This window comes from Equus przewalskii, chromosome 12, assembly GCF_037783145.1.
Source record: "Equus przewalskii isolate Varuska chromosome 12, EquPr2, whole genome shotgun sequence".
NCBI lineage: Eukaryota > Metazoa > Chordata > Mammalia > Perissodactyla > Equidae > Equus > Equus przewalskii.
In genome coordinates, this window is record NC_091842.1 from 27,171,254 (window position 1) to 27,191,620 (window position 20,367).

At 48.7% G+C, this 20,367-nt stretch overlaps 1 protein-coding gene across 4 annotated transcripts; it reads left to right on the forward strand.

The window, feature by feature from the left end:
• The first annotated feature begins 4,719 nt into the window (after positions 1-4,719).
• UMOD (uromodulin) lies at positions 4,720-19,397 on the forward strand. Of its 4 annotated transcripts, none has more exons than XM_008538277.2 (11): positions 4,720-4,927; positions 6,393-6,583; positions 7,748-8,524; positions 8,626-8,733; positions 9,825-10,033; positions 11,008-11,156; positions 13,019-13,264; positions 15,963-16,125; positions 16,705-16,786; positions 17,884-17,925; positions 19,067-19,397. In XM_008538277.2, exons 2-11 carry the CDS (start codon positions 6,490-6,492, stop codon positions 19,126-19,128), a joined length of 1,932 nt encoding a protein of 643 aa, XP_008536499.1. In that variant the 5' UTR covers positions 4,720-4,927; positions 6,393-6,489; the 3' UTR covers positions 19,129-19,397. The 4 variants fall into 4 exon arrangements, with proteins under 4 accessions (XP_008536499.1, XP_070422666.1, XP_070422667.1 ...); XM_070566565.1 differs by having other exon boundaries at positions 4,736-4,927; positions 17,881-17,925; XM_070566566.1 differs by having other exon boundaries at positions 4,920-5,096.
• Positions 19,398-20,367: the final 970 nt, after the last annotated feature.

The following is a 20,367-nucleotide window of genomic DNA, read 5'->3' on the forward strand; positions in this document are numbered from 1 at the left end:
ATTTGGTAAAGCTGGTGAGGTGATCTTTTAAAGAACCATGGCCATGAGGGCTTACAACACTACCTCGTTTTAACTCTCTAATGGCGTCTTTATTACTTTTAGAATAAAATCCAGTCTGCTTACCATGCCTTCAGGGCCCAGAAAGTTCAGACCCTGCAGATCTCTTCTTCTTTCCTCTCCCTCTCATTTTCTAGGCTCAAGTCACACTTCTTATTTTCTGAATAATTCTCCCTTTCTCTCTCTCTCTCTCTTTCTCTCTCATCATGGCTGTTCCTTCTGCCTAAATGTACACAAAGCACGTTCTTCCAGGTCTTCACATAGCTGTATCCTTTTCATCCTTCAAATCTCAGCTCAAATGTCATCACCTCAAAAAGGCCTTCCTAGATAGCAAATTTGAAAGCATCTTATGATTTTGCCATGCACTCATTTATTACCTTCTTCTGCTACTGTGTGTTAGCCCCAGGAGAGCAGACATATCTATTTTCTTCCTCACCGTATTCCCAACACCTAGAATTCTGCTTTGACACAGCAGATGCTCAGTAAATGAGTATCCATGGATTAAATGAAATTCCATATCAGGCAGCATCCCATCTCTGAGATACATGATTTCATAGTCATCCCAAAAGGGAGAGATGCTGACAGTGTTGCCCCAAGACCCAAATTAGATTCTGTATTAGTCTCCTATTACTGTTCTGACAAATTGCCACAAATTTGGTGGCTAAAAATAACAAAACTTTATACTCTTATAGCTCTGGAGGCCAGAAATCAGTTTCACTCGGCTAAAGTCAAGTTGTGATCAGGGTTGGTCCCCTCGGGAAGAATTCCTTGACTTGCTCTTTTTAGCTGCTGGAGGCTTGCCTGCATTCCTAGGCTCTTGGTTCCTTCCTTGACTCACTCTGACTTCTTGTGTCCTCCTCACATCTCTTACTTCCTCTGATTCTAATTTTTCATGCATCTCTCTTATAAGCATTGTGGTGATTGCATCGGGCCTATCCGGAAAACCTCTCCACCTCAAGATCCTGGACTTAATCGTACACACAAAGTCCCTCTTGTCACGTAAGATAACGTTCACAGGTTCTGGGGATTGGAACACGGACACACTGGGGGTCATTATTTGGTTGACAACAGACTCACGCTGTTGATTTGTGATGTTCATTTCAGCCGGGTGATGATAGACGCTCTCTTGGGAAAAGGAGGGGGACATTATTTTAGGGACCAAGGTCTCCACAAGCTATCTGGACCTCTCTGCTTTCCATCCATCATGTAAGGCGACAGCTATTTGTGCTTTTCTGGGCCTCCAGAGCCAGTTCCCACAACTCCCCCCTACCCCAAACCTGCCCACGTCCAGATGAAGCAGGGAACAGCCTGAGGCCATGGAACTCACTGGAGCCAGATGCCCCAACAGGGGCAGGTGTTAGTATTCAGGACACGATGCAAGGCTCACCTGCCTCAGCCTTAAGGCCACGTGGCTGCCGGTCAAAGGACGGGTCCACAGGGGCTGCTAGGACTAAATCACATGGAACAGAGCCCCTGACTGGCCACAAGCCAGAGAATGGGTGTGCTACCTGCAGCTCCCCTGGGTGTAATCTGGGGCTCAGATTGGACTAAGCAGTATAGGCGGTGCGGCAGGCGATGCCCCTCTCTTGAGAGGGTCTTCCCCCTTGGCTCATTTTCTGCCCCCTCCCAATACAGACCACCCTCATTCTAATCCCATGCACTCTGTTTGATCAACTTTTCAACACTTTCCACATGTTAGTTTCACGGTCTCAAGATGTAAAACCACTTACCCCTTTAAGGCTCTCCCATGCTGAGTATGAAATGCTCTCTACTCCAAAGAGTGCCGTACATCATGGGGGTAAATTTGAGTGAGATTTGGGCTTTAGTATGGACTTAGCACTAGCTAGTTGTGTAATCTTGGGGAATTGAATCAACCTCTCTGAACTACAGTTCTTCTTCTGTGCGGCATGGGTTGCTGTGTCTCATTATGTGAGACAATGCGTGTAAAAGCATTCAGCAGTGTCTGAACCAGGAGACACCCAGTAAGTCACAGCTGTCAGGATTCTTAAGATCCAGTCTCCTGTCCGTGTCTAAAAGCTAAGCAAGAAGATGGTTTCAAAAAAGGAGGAATGGCTGAGAGATTGAGTAAGGTTCATACGAAAACAAATATTTTTTGAGCACTTCTCTAGAAGTAAGATAAAGAGGAAAATAGTGATTGAATTTGGCAACATGGACATTTTTAGTGATCTCGAGGAGCTACGTTAATGGAGCTGGCAGTTCAGAAAGCGTATCGGTGTGGACTGAGGTGGAAAGAGGGCAGATCAGTCTTTTGAGAATGTTGACTATGAAAGGATGGAAAATAGGACGGCGGCTAGAGGAGCTGTGGGGTCAAAGGATGGTTTCCGTGGAAGGGACTCGTAGATGAGAATACCCCAATGGATAAGAGAAAAGTGAAGGTACAGGAGGAAGGGGGAAGGGAAGGGGGGAAGGAAAGGTCGTCAGAACACAGGAAGAAGGATCCTGCCTCCATCCTAACAGGAGAGGAGATGATGAAGATGGGTCCACAAGCAGGTAGACCACAACATGAGGGAGGCATTGCTTGGTCGTCAATGACGTCATTCAGTTTGCAAGCCTGAGGAGAGGGTAGGAGGTTTGAAGAAAGAGTGGGGAAATGGCAAACTAGAGAAATAGCGCAGGATGATCCAGCTGTGTTGAGCGAAGGTGATGCTTATTGTTTTAAAGTGTAGGTTTTATTACTACTGTTCAGGTATGACAAGGCCGGCAGATCAGGAGATGGCTGCCATTGATAAGACGGTTTATTAGACTCACAGATCCCAAGAGATAGGGGCACACCATGAAATGGAGGCCCACACAAGGAAGCAGCAGGGTTGGCCAGGAGGCAGATGGACGGGGGAAACATGGGCACAAGCCTTCATTGCGGTTTCTAAGGGATGAAATGGGAAAGGCAAGGTAAGCGGGCTTCAGATTGGCCAGTGTGAATAGTTTCAGCAGGCTCTGGAATTGTGCCCTAGTTGTCTGGTATCTGTCCCTGGGGTGATTAGGGTAGGGGGATAGTGGCCGTGAGCATGAAAGCCCCATAAAGGAGGGCTTGAGGAGGGACTCTGGTTTGGCCGGTTTGCATATGAAAGGCATGTTCTCAGGCCAGTTGTTTGCTATATCTAGAAATTAGTGAGCCCAGGAAGGGGCAACCCTTCCAGGAAGAACAAAGTCCCAAGACGTAAAGCATCAAATACAGAAACTAGAATGATGTGGTTATTAGACTTACCAATAGTCTCCAGCCCAAACTCCCCATTTTCCTACCTGGGGCCTTTGCCCAGACAGCTCCACGAGCCACCTGGAGCCTCCGTCTTTAACCCTTTAAGGACACCCCGACCCCGGGTTAGACAGGGCCTGCCGTGCACCAACCAAAATTGATATTCACCATCCAGGATGGAGAAAAAGAATATTAAGAACTCTTATTTCCTTCTTAAGTAATAGGAAAAAAAAAAAGGGACATATTCCCATGGGGGAAAAAAAAGGGTAAAGGACACAAACAGCCAGTTCAGAATAGAAGAATAAATAGTAAACAACTGAAGAGATGACAATTTTCCTTTTCATGGAAGAATTGCAAAAGTAAGCAACAATGAGATATTTCTCGCTTATCTTTTTGACAAAGATGAAAGAAAGTGAACAAAGCTCTAGGTCAGTGAGTACTGTGGTCGGATTGTAAACTACTTTTTAAAAATCTCTCTGGGGTGCTGTTTAGGATGAGGCATCAAAATTCTTAAAACTATGTCGCCTCCTTGACCCAGAAATTTCCCTCCTACAGAATTATCCTCAGGAGGTGATTGCCCCTGTGCCAATAGTGACCCCCCACTAAATGAGACAGCGTGAGAAAGGGCCTCAGGAAGTAAATGCAGAGGGAGCAAAAACAGGTTCCTGTTCCATTTCCTGCTCAGCCCACGTTCACGTAGATTTGATTCTACTCAACGTGGGATTGCCACCTACATGGGACTGGCTCAGGAGACGAGGAGTTGAATCCAGGCTCTGTCATTTTCTACCCCTATGACTGTACACCAGCAACGCAGCATTGGCAGTGATTTGCATGGATAGAATCATGACTACATGTCTTTCTTTGCGTCATCTCCTTCAACCACCATAACAATGCTGGGAGATGGGTATCCTCACTTTACAGACGAGGAAAATGACCTCAGGAAGGTTAAGAGCTGAGCCTACTGACATGATTCAGATGGGCTGACTCCAAAGTCAGTCTATTCAATCCTGAAGTTATCTACCTTCCGAAAGAGCATCCCTCGTGGGAACTCAGATTTCTTGTTTCATAGAGTGGATCTGGTCCAATGACGTCTGAATTATCTTCTAGCTCTGACCTTCAACCATTCTCCACTCCTCTCCTGCTCATATCTGGACCCCAGGGGAGCTGGCCGAGCCCGTGCACTCCAGGATGGGGAACCTGATGGCCACAGGTACACGTCCCAGTGGGGGCCATGAACATCCCTTATATCCTAGAGTAGCCTGGCTTCAGATACTGGCCTGTACCTGGCTCCTTGGGTCCATGATGTCCTTGCCAATAACCAAGAAAAAGCCCAGGACCTTGGCACTGCTTTCCCAGTTAATTTCTAACTAAGGAATCTCTTGATGCCAAGAGGTGCAAAACAGAGGCCCTGTATGTGTGGGCACAAGTGTGACCCCCAATGTCAATCATTCGGGGTCTCTACCTATTAAGAAAAAGAACAACAAGAACTCACAGCCTAGAACACTGTGCCAACAGGGGAAAATATTCCACCCCCCAAGGATTCGATCTCAAGAAACAGAACCAAGAATAATTCGAGGAGAGTTTGCCAGCCAGGGGCAGACGTATATATAGGAGGCCACACTTGTAAGCAGATTAATTCCACCTTTCCGGCTTCAGGTAAGGATATCTTCTGCTCTCTCTTCTCCTCACCACTTCTCCCCTGTCTGGTCTTCTCCTGATTCTCATTCTGTTTGAGGGAGAGGGGAGAGGAAATTAAGAGATTGGACACTTGGCTCAGACCTAGACTGAGTCATTACTCTGCTGACTATTGGCTTCGTGATCTTTGGTAAGTCAACCTTCCTGTCTGTTAGCCTGCACTTTCCTAACAACGATGACCATTACTTTATCACTCATTCAACAAACACTAGTTACTGGGTACCAGGCACTGGGGATAGGGCAGTGAACCAGAGCATTTGCTATGCTCTGGGCCCTGTTTTGCATATAACATCTTAATTAATCCCCGTGACAACAATATGCAGTTAGCTATCACCCACCATACTGTTTTTCAAACTGTAGGTCACAACCCGTTAGTGGATCATGAAATCATTTGTGGATTACATCTAGAATTTTCTTTTAATGAAATACAATAGAATACATCAGCAAGCAATGCGGACAATAACGATAATAATTGTTTATAAAATTTTTATTTTGTGTGTGTGTGCGCGTGTGCGTACGCAAGTGCTATGTATGTCCTAGGCTAGGGCATAAAATACTTTTCTCATAGCGGATCTAAACCACAAAGGCTTGGACAACGCTGCTCTAGAACACAAGTTGGATCAGAGGGACTTCAGACTGAGGTGGCACATTGTAGGCATTCAATTTGTGGAAGCAAAGACCCTTATATCATAGCTAAGGAACTGAGTCTTACCAGGTTGAAATACCATGTCACACTGTTAGTATGACTTGGACTTTGAATCCCGGTTGCAGGCTCCAGGTCCCACACACTTAACCGCCGTGCTGCCCTATTTTGCTGCTGTAAAACTTTGGGTGATATTCAACAACTGGGTGAAATATAAGTGATCACCCTGGAAACATTAAAATGCACTGAGAAGGTTAATCGACTCTTGGGTTGCTTATGTCAAAGCCGCTTCTTTACAATATGCGAGTTGCATGAACTCAGGGGCCTTGTCTGTCTTGTTCATCATTTTCCGTGGTGCGTAGCACTCTGTTTGGCATATGGTAGTTACTCAATAAATGTTTGTCGAATGAATAAATGGATCTGGGCAAGCTGAAGGTTTCCCAGCAGGAGAACAGGATTTGGCTGTTAAAACCCAAAGCTGTCTCCAACAAGGTGGCGAGTCCAGAACACAACTCCATCCTCCTGCTTCCTGCTCCAAATGAGAGACTCACTTCTTCCAAATGCGAGGAGACTTGGGGAGCCGAGGCTGGGACGTGGGTGGGAGTAAGGGTGTGGCCACAGAGGGGAAAATTCCACCAAAGCAAGGGCCACAGCACTGCACACTTTTTGTGGTTCATATAAATGGCATCTCCCGGTGTTGTGCAGTGCACAACCAAGGCTCTCCCCCCAAGCATGTGGAGGAGAGTTAGATCACGCATTTATCCCATCCATCTCTGTTAACAGGACTTCAGGGACTAGGAGGAAACTCCGAGGGGCCCACCTGTCCTTGTCTTTGGGCAAGACTTCCCCAGCCCAGAAGTAGCTGTGAAGAGCAGAAAGGATGGGCTGGCTTAGCTCTCTGACCTCGATGCGGATGGTGACAGTGGTGACCTATTGGGTCATCATAGCTGCAAACACTGACACCTCGGAAGCAAGTAAGTGGTGTGTGTGCACGTGTGTATGTGTGCGTGTAGCAATACAGCCCTTAGCAGGGAAGTTCTGATCCCCTCCTATCATGCTTGGGATTTTCATAGTCTTTATTCTAAATCCATTTCTTACACTTCAATGAACACAGGACTCCCCTGAGAATCTTGCTAAAACAGGTTCTGGTTCAATAAGTCTGGAGTGGGGCCTGATGCTCTGCATTTCTAACAAGCTCCTGGATGACGCTGGTGCTCTTGTCCTTGGACCACACATGGATAGACAAGAGTCTAGAACATCACTAAAGCTCCCTGGCACCTCACTAGAAGGTCAGGAACATACTGAACCACACAGGAGATTTGAAAACACCCAGGTGCCTCCCAAATGCTTGCCCTTGCACACTTAAGAGCTGGTTCCATTGGGTTGCACGCTGCCCTCATTCTGCTTTCAGCTTCTTCCTGGAGAAGGGAGCTGAGCGCCTCCCCTGAGCTGGCATGCCTCCGCACACAGTGAATAGTTAAAAGTACACACTCTGTGGTCCTGCCACCTGGGTTTGTGTCCTAGCTTTGGCATTCACCAATGGAGCTAGCGGCTTACATCTTCTGAAGCTCAGTTTCCCTATCTTTAAAATAAGGGTAAATACGAAAGTGATCCCACAGGGCCCCTGGACGATTCAACAAGATAATGAAGGAAAAGTGCATATCCCAGTGTCTGACATGTAGTGAGAGCTTATTAAGCGACAGCTCATTATCTTTACCATTATTGTCACAGAGGAACGCGTGAAATGTGGCTGCCACTGAGAGGTAGAGCTGGGGAAGTCTTTAGAGGGGAGGCAGGGAAGGAGATCTGAGCAAAAGGCACAAAATGTGCCAAGAAGGGGAAGCGGACACAGGTTCACCTGAATCCTACCCAAACTGTCAAGAACTCTGCATTATTCCTCTGGATGTGGGAATGTAGATATTTTAAAAGAAGACACAGCTTGAAGGCAATGCTCAACACACAAGAATGAGTGGTGGGAGTTAGACATCATCAGGGGAGTTCTCTTTATTTGTTTTGGTGGGGGTCTGCTAGGGACTAAGTCTTAAAGAATATGGGTACCCTAAGGGACATGGAAGGAGTTTCTGGGTGACCATTGGCCCAGCTGCCCCCGTTCTGATGCTGGGCTTTTCTGTCCACAGGAAGCTGCATTGACTGTCACAGCAATGCCACCTGCTTGGAGGACGGGGCGGCCACAACGTGCTCCTGCCAGGACGGCTTCACTGGCGACGGCTTAGTGTGCGTGGACCTGAACGAATGTGCCACTCCTGGGGCCCACAACTGCTCCGCCAACAGCAGCTGCGTGAACACACTGGGCTCCTATACGTGCGTCTGCCTCAACGGCTTCCGCCAGACACCCGGGCTCGGCTGCATCGACGTGGACGAGTGCGCTGAGCCGGGGCTCAGTGGCTGCCACGCCCTGGCCACCTGTGTCAACAGCAAGGGCAGCTACTCGTGCGTGTGTCCCGCGGGCTACTTGGGGGATGGGCGGCACTGTGAGTGCTCGCCAGGCTCCTGCGGGCAGGGGCTGGACTGTGTGCGGGAGGGCGCTGCGCACGTGTGCGTCGATCCGTGCCAGGCACACAGCATCCTGGACGAGTACTGGCGCAGCAGCGACTACGGGACGGGCTACGCCTGCGACTCCCATCTGAGCGGCTGGTACCGCTTCATGGGGCAGGGCGGCGTGCGCATGGCCGAGACCTGCGTGCCCACCCTGCGCTGCAACACGGCCGCGCCCATGTGGCTCAACGGCACGCACCCATCCAGCGACGAGGGCATCGTGAGCCGCACAGCCTGCGCGCACTGGAGCGGCAACTGCTGCCTGTGGGACGCGCCCGTCCAGGTGAAGGCCTGTCCCGGGGGCTACTATGTCTACAACCTGAGGGCGCCCCCCGAGTGCCATCTGGCGTACTGCACAGGTGAGTGGGCGTGTCCCCCCATCCCCACTCCAGGTCTAGAAGGGCACCGTGGGGTGCCTGGGGCGCATCCTTGCTGACTGTCTGTGTCTGTGACCCTGCAGATCCCAGGTCGGTGGAGGGCACGTGTGATGAGTGCAGCGTAGACGAGGAATGCAAATCGGTTAATGGCAAATGGCACTGCCAGTGCAAACAGGACTTCAACATCACTGGTGAGGCCGGTGGGGGCGGGGAGGCGAGGTGTTGAGAAGCGTCAGCCGCTGAGGGAGGGCCACATTCCTGTGTGTGAGTTGGGGGCGTGTGGGGAGTCTCTCCTTAGTTGACTCCAAGGCTCCCAGAGAGTCGGGGACCTCCTGACCCCCAGCCTTCTTTCTGAGGCCTCCACACCACAATGGATACACAGGTGGCTGCTGCCCATAGGCCAAAGGCTACCAGAGCCATCTTCCTGCAGCACAAGAACACAGGACTGGCCGCCAGGTGTGGTTTCTTGGGCTGGGTCCTCCACTGACCAGCTGAGGACCTGAGCCGGGCCCCGGACATCACTAAGCCTCAGTTTCCCCATATGTACAAATGATTGATGCAGACTAGCATTTCTCAAGCTTCAGTCATGATTTTGGTCACGTCCAAGTACCAATTTGACAATTTTGCTTTATCCAAATTGTATCCATCCTGCAATTTTCACTAACTTGTTTTTCTTCAAATTCCTTGAATCCTTCTTCTTTCAGGTAAACTTGGGACATTGATGGTCACTACTGCATCTATCTGTGGCAAGTAACACTTGCCTTAGATAGAAGGTAAAGCAAAAGTGAATACAATGAAATCAAATTATTAAATTTTAGCAGGTTGAGGTCTGCACATTGTTTTAAAAGGGAAGTTAGCAGTGTATGGCATTAAAAACATGAACAGGACCATCTCCTTAGTAAAGAAAGGGTGGAAAGAAATTGCAATTAACCTATTAGGTTTTTTTTTGTTTGTTGTTTTGTTTTGTTTTACTGGGATTCAATGTTATTTAATGCTGGGGCCGTGAACGACCCAAAAATAATACTGTTTTTTGTATACAGCCCACACTTAGGGTAACATGGGGCTGATGCCCGGCCACTGGGATCCATCCAGTGATGCTTGGAGTCCAATCTTGAGCCTCCATCACTCTGAGAGGAGAGACCGCAGAGAGATCAGACTGAGGCTACACTGAGTATCCCCAGCTTGTGGCCAGCCTGACCAGCTGGGCCTGAGCCCTGGGGATGTGCTGGGCCCCCGAATTGTGGTCACAGATTTCCAATCCTGCCTTCCCTGCCCATTTCAGATCTCTCCCACCTGGAGCGCAAGCTGGAGTGTGGGATCAACGACATCAAGATGTCCCTGGGCAAGTGCCAGCTGAAGAGCCTGGGTTTTGAGAAGGTTTACATGTACCTGCTTGACAGCCAGTGCTCGGGCTTCGCTGAGAGGGGCGACCGGGACTGGGTGTCTGTGGTGACCCCAACCAGGGATGGCCCCTGTGGGACAGTGCTGACGGTACGTCCTGGGCAGTGTGGGACGGGGTCAGAGCACTGCCTGGTTCAAGCCCAGGCTCCCCCATTTACTAGCTGTGTGAGCTTCGGTGAGTTGTTCAGCCTGGCCATGCCTGTTTCTTGCACTGTAAAATGGAGTAATAATAGTAGCTACTTTGTCAGGTTGTCAAGACGCTTAAATGAGTTACTGTGCATGAAGTGGTCAGGACAGTGACTGACGCATAGGAAGTGTTCAATAAACATTAGCTTCAAATAAAGAGGACCTCCTGTGGTGATGGTTCCCCATTTTATAGATGCAAAAAGTTGGGCCAGACAGAGCAGGGATGGTTCTAAGCCAGTAGGTGTCAACACTGGGTTGAGAAGCACGTCTGTTTGTCTCTGGTGGTCCTGGGAGGCAGGGTCAGCATCACTGGTGTTCACAGAATCAGAACCTCGCCTACAGAAACCTGCTCAAAAGGGACCCAGGGGTCAGTGTTTGTGTGAGTGGAGCACGGCTTCCTCCCACCTCCCTCATCCCCTGAAAAAAGAAAGGGAAGAAAGACATAAGAAAGGAAGAAAGAAATTCATTGTCATTTGCTCAGCACAGCGTTTGGAATTCCACCATCAATGATGAATCTGCACGTGGTTTTTAGTCTTTTTAGTGTTTGAGAGAGGAGGCGCTGGGTCATGGGAAGAGCCCAGGCTTACTAGATGCCATGTCCTGTGGGCGAGTCACTCAGAGTTCCTTGGTTTGCTCCTCATCACCAGGCAGGGGGTGGTACCCTGCCTCTCAGGGTCATTGAAGGGACTAATGCAGTGATGCAGGAGGAATGTCTAGCTCAGAGCCCAGCACGTGGCGCGTGCTCAGAAATGGCCACTGTTGTTGTAACTTTTGATTGTGGCTACCGGAAGGGCAGCCCATGGGTGGCTAGAGAAGGCTCCTTTGGTTTTGAGTGCTACTCAGGTTCTCATGCCCCTTTCTCTCTCCCCTCAACACAGACGAATGAAACCCATGCCACGTACAGCAACACGCTCTTCCTGGCCGATGAGATCATCATCCGCGACGTCAACATCAAAATCAACTTCGCCTGCTCCTACCCGCTGGACATGAAAGTCAGCCTGAAGACCTCCCTGCATCCAATAGTCAGGTGCGGCCAGAGAGGGTCCCCAGCGCCCCTGGCCGGCTCCACCTCACACCCCCTCAACCACCAGGCCCTCGGCTTCCCTGTCACCTGTCACCCATAAGGAGCTGGGTGGGGGGGACTGGGGAGCAGTGTTGCACAATGGAGGAGCCCAGCTAGGAAGTCTGGAGCCTGGATTCAAATCCAGGCACCATCACGTCCTAGCCAGATGGCTTTGAGAAGTTGATAGCCCCACTCTGGGTGTCAGTCTTCTCATCTGTGGAATGGGTTTAGCAATCTTTGTACTGCCTTTCTTAGAGGCACAGCAGTGCTCTGCAGATGCGAATCAAATATTAGTGTCTCTGGCTTACTGGAGGGTGGCTGGACCAGAGGGAAGGTGGGAGGGCTCTCAGTCTAGACCTGCTATGGGATTTGGGGCAAATCGTATGCCATATTTGGGCTTCAGTTTCCTTCCCTCTCTGTAAATCGAAGGAGTTTGATTAAAGAGGGGTTTACAAATTACGCTTCTTGGAGTTTGAGGGTCTTTAAGGGGTGCCTTGGGAGTGTCTGAGGGGTGAACCAGAGAAGTTCCATCCATACTGTGTGCCACGTGAAGTTTGATTGTTTAAAAAAGGAAAAGGGTCTTTGCTAAATAAAAGTGAAAATCTCTGAATAGGATGAATCACCAATGATGCTGTTGTTGGAAAAAATTATAGTTGTAATTATAACAAGCATTTATCAAGGGCCGAGTATACGTCAGGCGTTGTGCTCGGTGTTCTACATGGAACGTCTCATTGAAATTGTAGAGTGCCCTAGGAAGTGTAGGTATTATTATTATTCTCATTATACAGATGTGGAAATGGAGGCTCAGAGAAGGTTGAATAACTTGCCCAAAGTTAGAGAGTCTAGTAAGTGGCTGAGCTGGGAGTCAAACCCAGGCCATGAGGCCCAGAGCCCTCACTTGACCATGACCTTCACCTTGAAGCTTTCCCATGGTTACATCTTCTCTGGGCCAACCAACCTTGGGAAGGGCACTAGGCACTGATGAGGGCGCATGGCTGACTTGGGGAAAGAAGGCTGCTTGTTGACTTCCTTTGGCTGGAGCGTCACCTGGCCAAGCAGTGCCCTGGAGCAATGTGGCCATGTCCCAGGCCTGGTAGACTCCAGGAGCAACGTATTTGTGTGCAAATCTCTCTCTGGTTTGAGCTAGAAATCTTGCCTCAGTTCAATTCTGAGTCCAAACTGATAACCCAGTTATCACCCATAAAATGGACTTCCATGTTACTAAATATTTCTCACGCACCTGATTTCCGGGGGCATCAGTCTTACGCTGTCCTTTACTGGATCATCCCGTGACGTCTCCATCAGTGTGGCTGTTTCCAGTGTGGTTAAAAATAACCCGTTTTTAAAACGCCAATCTTCTGCTGTAAGTGGGGCCAGACTCTGACTCGGGCCAGTAGAACTCATAGTCCATCCCTCTTAACTGGTCCAGGCTGAGACCAAAGAAGGAATCTAGGTGAGTGCCTTGAGAATTTGTTTGCTGCACTTCTTGAAGGCAAAGGCAACCGAGGGAGGGGGTGGACATGTTATAAAAAAGGTGGTCTATGAATCAGCAGCAGCAGCATCACCTGGGAGCTTGTTAGAAATACAGAACTTTGAGCCACACCCCAAACCTACCGAACCAGAACCTGAGTTTCAACAAGATCCCGAGGTGACCCGTGTGTGTGCTCATTGTAGTTTGCAAAGCAATGGTTGGTGGTTTCCAGTCCTACCGCTGGATAAAAATGCGAGAACTGTCAGGGACTTCCCAGGAATGCAGACCGCAAAGGGTGGTCCATCTGTTGCTGTTTTCAGCTCTGGTTCTCTCACTGGTCCCTCTCCGCCCGCAGCTCCCTAAACATCAGCGTGGGCGGGACGGGCATGTTCACCGTGCGGATGGCCCTCTTCCAGAACCCCACCTTCACGCAGCCTTACCAGGGCTCCTCGGTGACCCTGTCTACCGACGCCTTTCTCTACGTGGGCACCATCCTGGATGGGGGTGACGTGTCCCGATTCGCACTGCTGATGACCAACTGCTATGCCACGCCCAGCAGCAATGCCACAGACCCCTTGAAGTACTTCATCATCCAGGACAAGTAAGGCCTATGGATGGAATCCGGGGAGCCCTTGGACTTGGATGGGGGAAGAGTACATCTTTATATTCATTATCCTCTAGGTGAAATTAGCATTGCCATCCATTATAAATACAGGCACCAAACCACAGAATTATTAGCGGGGCACATGAAGGCATTTACCCTCATCAGTACTTTTTAGTTACTACGGTATTGGAATTTCTACTAGATCTTATTATTTAATGCATTATCGAATATATATACTTGTAAGCACATATATTTATATATAATAGATATGAAATATATAATGCCTATATAAATGTTTTTTTATTATTTTAAGGACCATGTTTCAATTTAATTGGTTTCCTTTATAATCTTACATATTTTATCTTATGCATTCAATTTTTCATATAACTGACATGCTATGTTAGTTTCAGATGTACAACATAATATTTGATATTTGTATATATTGTGAAATGATTGCAATAAGTCTAGTTAAACATCTGTCACCACACAGTTACAATGTTTTTAAAAAGTTTCATGCATTTAAAACCTTATTTTTGGGGTGGAATGCATGGGCTTTACCAGATGACCCAGGGGGGTCTGAGACTCAGAAAAGTGTCATAAGCCTGATGGAAAGGCATGCACAGGGCCGGAGGAAGGCTGGCACCTGGCTGAGAGGAGTGAAGGGGAGGCACAGTCGGCCAGGGCCAGATGAAACACTGAGGGCATGAGTGTGTGGCTTTTGACTCCAGGCGTTCGAGAACGGTGAGCCACACTGTGAGCAAGGAGTTCACATTTTCATTCACGAATGGAACAGGTCTTTTGGAAGCTTACTGTGTGCCAGGCTTGTGAATAACACAGTGAACAGAAGGGACAGAAATCCCTGCCCTCAGACAGCTGTTGTTCTAGAGGAGGAGACTGACAGACAAAAGTGAAATCAATAGCATGTTAGCGGTACAGAGGCCATAGAAAAACCCGGAAGCGGGGAAAGGAGAGTGGCATCCACATTCTGGTAGCGCAGTCGGAGAAAGCATCCCCGAGAGACGGTGACCAACTCCTTTCTCAGTTCTCTTGGAATCCGCGAGGTTCCGCCAGGGGAAAGTCTCGGCTGGGTGCCTATCTGAGCTTCGCACCTCTCTGTTATTTGCTAACGTCCTTTTGCAACAAAAAGAAAACAGAGTCTGTTTTAGGGGCTTTTACAGTCAACTGTGTCTAACTAAAATTTAATAGTACTGTTCTACTTTGTATTTATTTGTCTGGTCATGTTTTATTTACGGCAAGTGATACTGGTTTGCTGTTTGTGGTCATGAGCTGAAGATTCTTCTCAAAATAGATGTAGTTCAGTAAAAATGTAAGTAGATTTAAAGAAAAATAGCAAATAAATAATCAAAATACAGATGTTGGGAAACACAGGAAAACATTCAGGAAGGTGGTTACTAGGTAACGAAAAAAAGAACTGGAAAATTTGGGAAACATTGGCGTGACCTTGATTGGGGCATCGTGGAAATTTGGGTTCAAATCTTAACTTCGGTCGTTTTTAGTTCTGAGAAACAAGTCAGCTCATCTTTCTGGATATTCATCTTCTCATATGTGAAATAGGCATAAATAATACCTGCTGTGAGGGATTTTTAAGCTTTTTTTTTTTTCCGAGTGTAAAAGTATAGCATGTACATAGTGGAAAGCTTGGAAAGTTTTGAAAAAGAAGCAGGAAGAAATGGTGGGTGTGCCTGTGTTTTTCTGTCCGGGCATGTGTGGGAGCGGGGTTGTGGACCACCAGTCTAGGAAGGTGCCAGAATATTGCAGGATGTGAAAGGAGGGGACAAGTTGGGGAGACCCTTGGAGTGGCCAGAGCAGACACGGATGCCCTGCTGGGGCTGAGTGCACCAGGCCACGAAGGAGCATGCTGGATGCCACTCGCTCTGCCTCTCATGAGGTGGGCCTGCTTCACCTCACGGGTTTTATTTTGTCAAGTGTAGTTTGCACTTCTGGAGTCAGATCTGAATTGTGGGGGACAGAGAGCAGAGCGTGAACACCACCCGCAGAAGGTCCCTTCTCGGTTCTTCTACGCATCAGCATTCAGCCCTTTTTCTAAATCCGAGTGAATTCTGCGAGAGTAGTGTGAAATAGCAGAGAGGGTGCCCAATTTGCCTGCCCAGTGTGCCTGTGTGCTGATCCAGCCCAGCACACGTGAGAGTCTCCACAGGTGCAATTTTGAGTTTCATTCATAAGTGTTTTGGGGTACAGTTGTGTGTGCGTGCAGGTGGATGCACACACTCCAGTCTGGTCTGTGGCCCTCAGTGCTCAGAAGTTTCCGTTGTTGAAATTAGTGCCAGGCACATAGTGGAGTGCCAACAAATGTCAGCTAATGATTCCTGAATGCCGTTTCCTGGGAAATCAGCAAGTGCTAACTTGAGGGTAATTTCGACTCTGTGCTGATAGCCTTTTTACTTTGGCATCATATGTATGTAGCACCTACTGTGTGCCATATACTTTAATAAGCACTTTGAACATTTAACTTGTTTAATCATCGCAACTATCTTGTGATGTGGGTTACAATTATTATTCCTTGTATACAGAGAGGGAAGCTGAGGAACAGAGAGATTAAGTAAGTTGCCCAGGGTCGCACAGTTAATAGGTAGTGGAGTGAGACTTGAACCCGGGGAGTCTGGCTCCAGAGTGTTTGCCTAACCAACAGCGTTATGTGATGTAACCCTCACAGCTGTCCACGCACCGAGGACTCAACCATCCGAGTGGTGGAGAATGGGGAGTCCCCCCAGGGCCGATTTTCCGTCCAGATGTTCCGTTTTGCCGGAAACTACGACCTGGTCTACCTGCACTGTGAGGTGTATCTCTGCGACAACATCAATGAAAACTGCAAGCCGGTAAGTCGCCTCCCTTCCCTCAGCCTGCTGGCCCCACCCTCCCCCTCGCCCCTCTCCCCACGCCAAAGACATTTGGCCACAAGCTATATAAGAAAAAAAACACAAATATTTCTGCTGTGTTTCTCCTTTAGCGCAAGGACAGAATGAGCAGTAAGACGAGGTGTGCGTGGCCAGGCAGCAGCCCTGAGCTGCTGGGAAATCAGGTGGACCAGGGCAGGGCAGCAGACTGCTAAACGCTCGGGCTTATCTGCAAGCCTGTGTTATGACAATAGAAGCTGACGTTTGTAAGCACTATGTGCAACTTACATGTGCTAACGTTTAATGCTTCACAGCAGCTCCCTAAGGGAGATATTTAACTAGCCTCTTTATCTTTATGGGGAGAGAAGCTCAGAGAACTTAAATGGCTTTCCTAAGATCATACATCTAGCAAATGGTGAGCGGGGACATGAACCCGGGTATGCAGATCTCCTGACAACTCCTGCCTCCATCGTCCTCAAGCCCCAGCTGGCCCGCTCCCCATGGCAGGACCACATTCAGTTTCCCTCATGGAAGGGTTTCTTTGTCGCCTTCTCCCTGCAGACCTGCTCCGGGACCAGAGTCCGCACTGGGGGCAGCATAGACCAAAGCCGTGTCCTGAACCTGGGTCCCATCTCACGGAAAGGTAAAAGGGCCACTCCCTCCTGCACGTTCCTGAGAGGAATGCTCTCTGGAGATGAGGAGGGTGACAGAACCTGGCATTTGAGATCTTACTGGGATCTGAAGAACTGGAGCAAGTGAATTCTCTGGGGCAAAGTGGATTATAAGCTGCCTTCCTTTTGCCAGTTCTCATTATGTTCTTGTGCCTACTGTGTGCCAGGCCTGGTGCTAGTGGTTGGGGATGTAATGATGAGCAAAAACCAATACAGGTCAGGGTCACACGAAGCTTATGGACCAGTGGAGGAGACATCATTCAAATAATTATATCTAATCATGCATTACTTAATGGTGGGGATACGTTCTGAGAAATGCACCGTTAGGCGATTTTGGCATTGTGCAAACATCATAGAGTGCACTTACACAAACCTAGATGGCATAGCTACTGCACATCTAGACTATATGGTACTGATCTCCTGGGGACCACCATCATAAATGTAGTCTGTTGTTGACCGAAATGTCATTATGCAGCGCATGACTGTATATGTGTGTGTGTGTGTGTGTATATGTAACTGCAATTGGGATAAATGCAATCAAGAAAATGTATTAGGATCTCTGAGCCCTTACACCGGGGGGATAGGCCCAGTCTGGAGGATTGGAGAAGAATGGAGCTGAGATTTGGAAATTGAGGTGGGACTAACTAAGAGGAGTCAGGGAAAGGTGGGAACGGGGAGGGAATCCCAGGCAGACGGTACAGCATGGGCAAAGGGCCTGTGGTGGGTGAAGCCCAGCCTGTTAGAGGAACTGAGAGAAGGCCCGGCAGGCTGGAAGGAGAAGGAGGAGGTCAGTGTGGGGTGAGCTGATACAGGCGGGGCCAGACCACGTGAGGCCCTATAGTTCTTTTTTATTTGAACTGAGATACAATTGACGTATAGTTCCTGCTAAGGTTCTGGCCCTTTCTCCTGAAAGCACTGGGAGCCCCTGAAGAGTCCACAGCAGGGGAGTGACAGGGTCAGACTGGGGTTTCAAAGAGACCACTCTGGCTGCAAGGAGAAGAGCAGATAGGAGGGGCTTCTCCCAGGCTCCTTGCCAACTGCACGCTGACCCTTCTCTTTCCTTCAGCAGCTGTCCAGGCCGCAGTCTCGAAGGCTGCTTCCAGCAGCTTGGGTAAGTTCAAGTCCTCTTTGCAGAGGAGCCTGCGCCAGAACCTTCCTCTGGGGCTTTTATTCCATGGGCCCGGGGTGTGCTGGAGCACTGGGCCTGCTGGCCCTGAGCTCTGAAGGGGCGACTGCATCTGCGGAAACGCCCAGACCTGGGGCTGTACATATGCACGTCTACCCGTGCTGTCTCACAACAGTGCATGCGTGCAAACAGATGCAGGCACACATGGACATGCACGCAAGAATGGACATCATCCAGACACATTTGCACACACACAGCAGGTCACGTGCGTACATTCATATCTGCACACGCGGATGCCCAGACAGCTGGAGTTGCCCGTATGTACAGACACACACATTTGTTACAAACCCACATACAACAGACAATCACACACTCTAGACCTGCACCTTGGGAACTTCCTGAAGCTTCGTGGCTCATCTCTAACACCTTTTTCAGGATTCATTCAACAGGGGACAAGTACATGTTGAGTGCTGCTGTGTGCACCATGCTTAGTGCCAGGATGAACACAACAGACAAGCACTAAACTCTATTTCTCTGCTCCTCTGCTCCTCTGACCATAAAGGCCAGGAACTAGCAGCATTTTTATGGCCCTTGATTTGCATGGCGACCGAAATTTCCTGAAAATTTGGATGAAAAGTGAATCCATGTAACTGTTACCCTTCTTGGCTCTTGGCACCTAGATCTGATGGGATTTTTGAACCAACCTCATGTTTGACCTGAGCTAGTTCAACCCAGTACCAGTGAGCTTGGAGCCAGAGAGTCAAGTTGTTCCTAAGAGGCTTGCCCTCTATGAATATCCCCCAAGATTGCCAAGGATGGTTGAATAGGTTGGGCACTGCACAAGAGTTTCCTTTTGAGGGGATACCAAGCCTAGTGCTTGAGGAAGGGCTGCCTTTTTCAAATTGGCCCACCAAGCAAGGAAACTTTTTCTGTTTTTCCATCCAAAGTGAGCACCTTTTTCTAATTGGTTTTCAGAGCAGATAAAGAGAAAACCTCCTTTTTCTAACTGATCAACCCTGAGAGGGTATCCTTTCCTAATAGGTCAGTCTAGAGGAGGCATCTTCTGATAATTTTGCACAAAGGCTCATCAGTGCCAGTAGCAGCCCCGTAATTGCGTTTCTTTCAGGGCTTCTGAAGGTCTGGCTGCCTCTGTTTCTGTCTGCCATCTTGACCCTGATGTCCCAGTGATCATCTGTGGGAAACCCCGAGCTCTGTGGCTACCACCTCACTTCCTGCTGGCTGCAGAGGCGATGCAGGCTGGTGCTCCAGCCTCAGGAAAGGGAGCACACACTTCAGTCAGCCTGCTCCTGTTTTCTCTCCTTTAATCTTTGCTATCAAAAAACAGCCTTTGTCTCTAAATGCTGCCTGCTCTCCAAATGGGACTTATGATGTGTCTGTGTATGAGGCCCCTGTCTCCTTAAAGAGTGTGGCAAAATAATAATAATCTTAAAAGCTCAGTCTTTGAAGTCATTTATTTATTCAACAAGTGTTTATTGAGCATCTACTATATATAGGCACTGTCCATGGTGCTGAGGATTCTGAGGTGAGACAAACCAGACTCCATGCCAGCCCTCATGGAGTTCACAGTCGTGTCAGAGAGACTGGGTTCAACTCTGGTTCTGCTGTGTGACCTTAGATAAAATACACAATGTCTCTGAGCTTCATCCACCCATCCATTTATTCATTTCTCCACTCATTCATTCACTCAAGAGATATTTTCTGAGCCAGCCCTGATGGCCTAGCAGTTAAAGTTCGGCACGGTCCACTTTGGCAGCCTGGGTTCGGTTCCCTCGCATGGATCCACATCACTCATCTGTCAGTAGCCATACTGTGGTAGTGGCTCACGTAGAAGAATTTACAACCACACAACTATGTACTGGGGTTTTGGGAGAGAAAAAGGAAGAAAAAAGAGGAAGACTGGCAACAGATTTTAGCTTAGGGCAAATCTTCCCTTGAAAAAAATATATTTTGGGGCCGGCTCTGTGGTGGAGTGGTTAAGTTCACACGCTCCACTGTGGCGGCCCAGGGTTCGGATCCTGGGCGTGGACATGGCACTGCTCATCAGGCCACGTTGAGGCGGCGTCCCACATCCCACAACTAGAAGGACCTGCAACTAAGATACACAACTGTGTACAGGGGGTGTTTGGGGAGATAAAGCAGAAAAAAAAGGAAGATTGGCAACAGTTGTTAGCCCAGGTGCCAATCTTAAGAAAAAAAAGAAAAGAAAAGAATGTATTTTTTCTGAGCACCTACTGTGGCCAAGCACTGTGCTAGCTGCTGGGGATTTAGCCGCGAACAAGTCAGACACAACCCCTGCCCTCCTGGAGCTTATGGTCTGGGGGGAGGGAGGACCTGAAAGAGTGATTACAAGGGTGTCAGGCACTGCAGAAACGGAGGGGATAATGGGGCTGCTGCTTCTGTATAAAG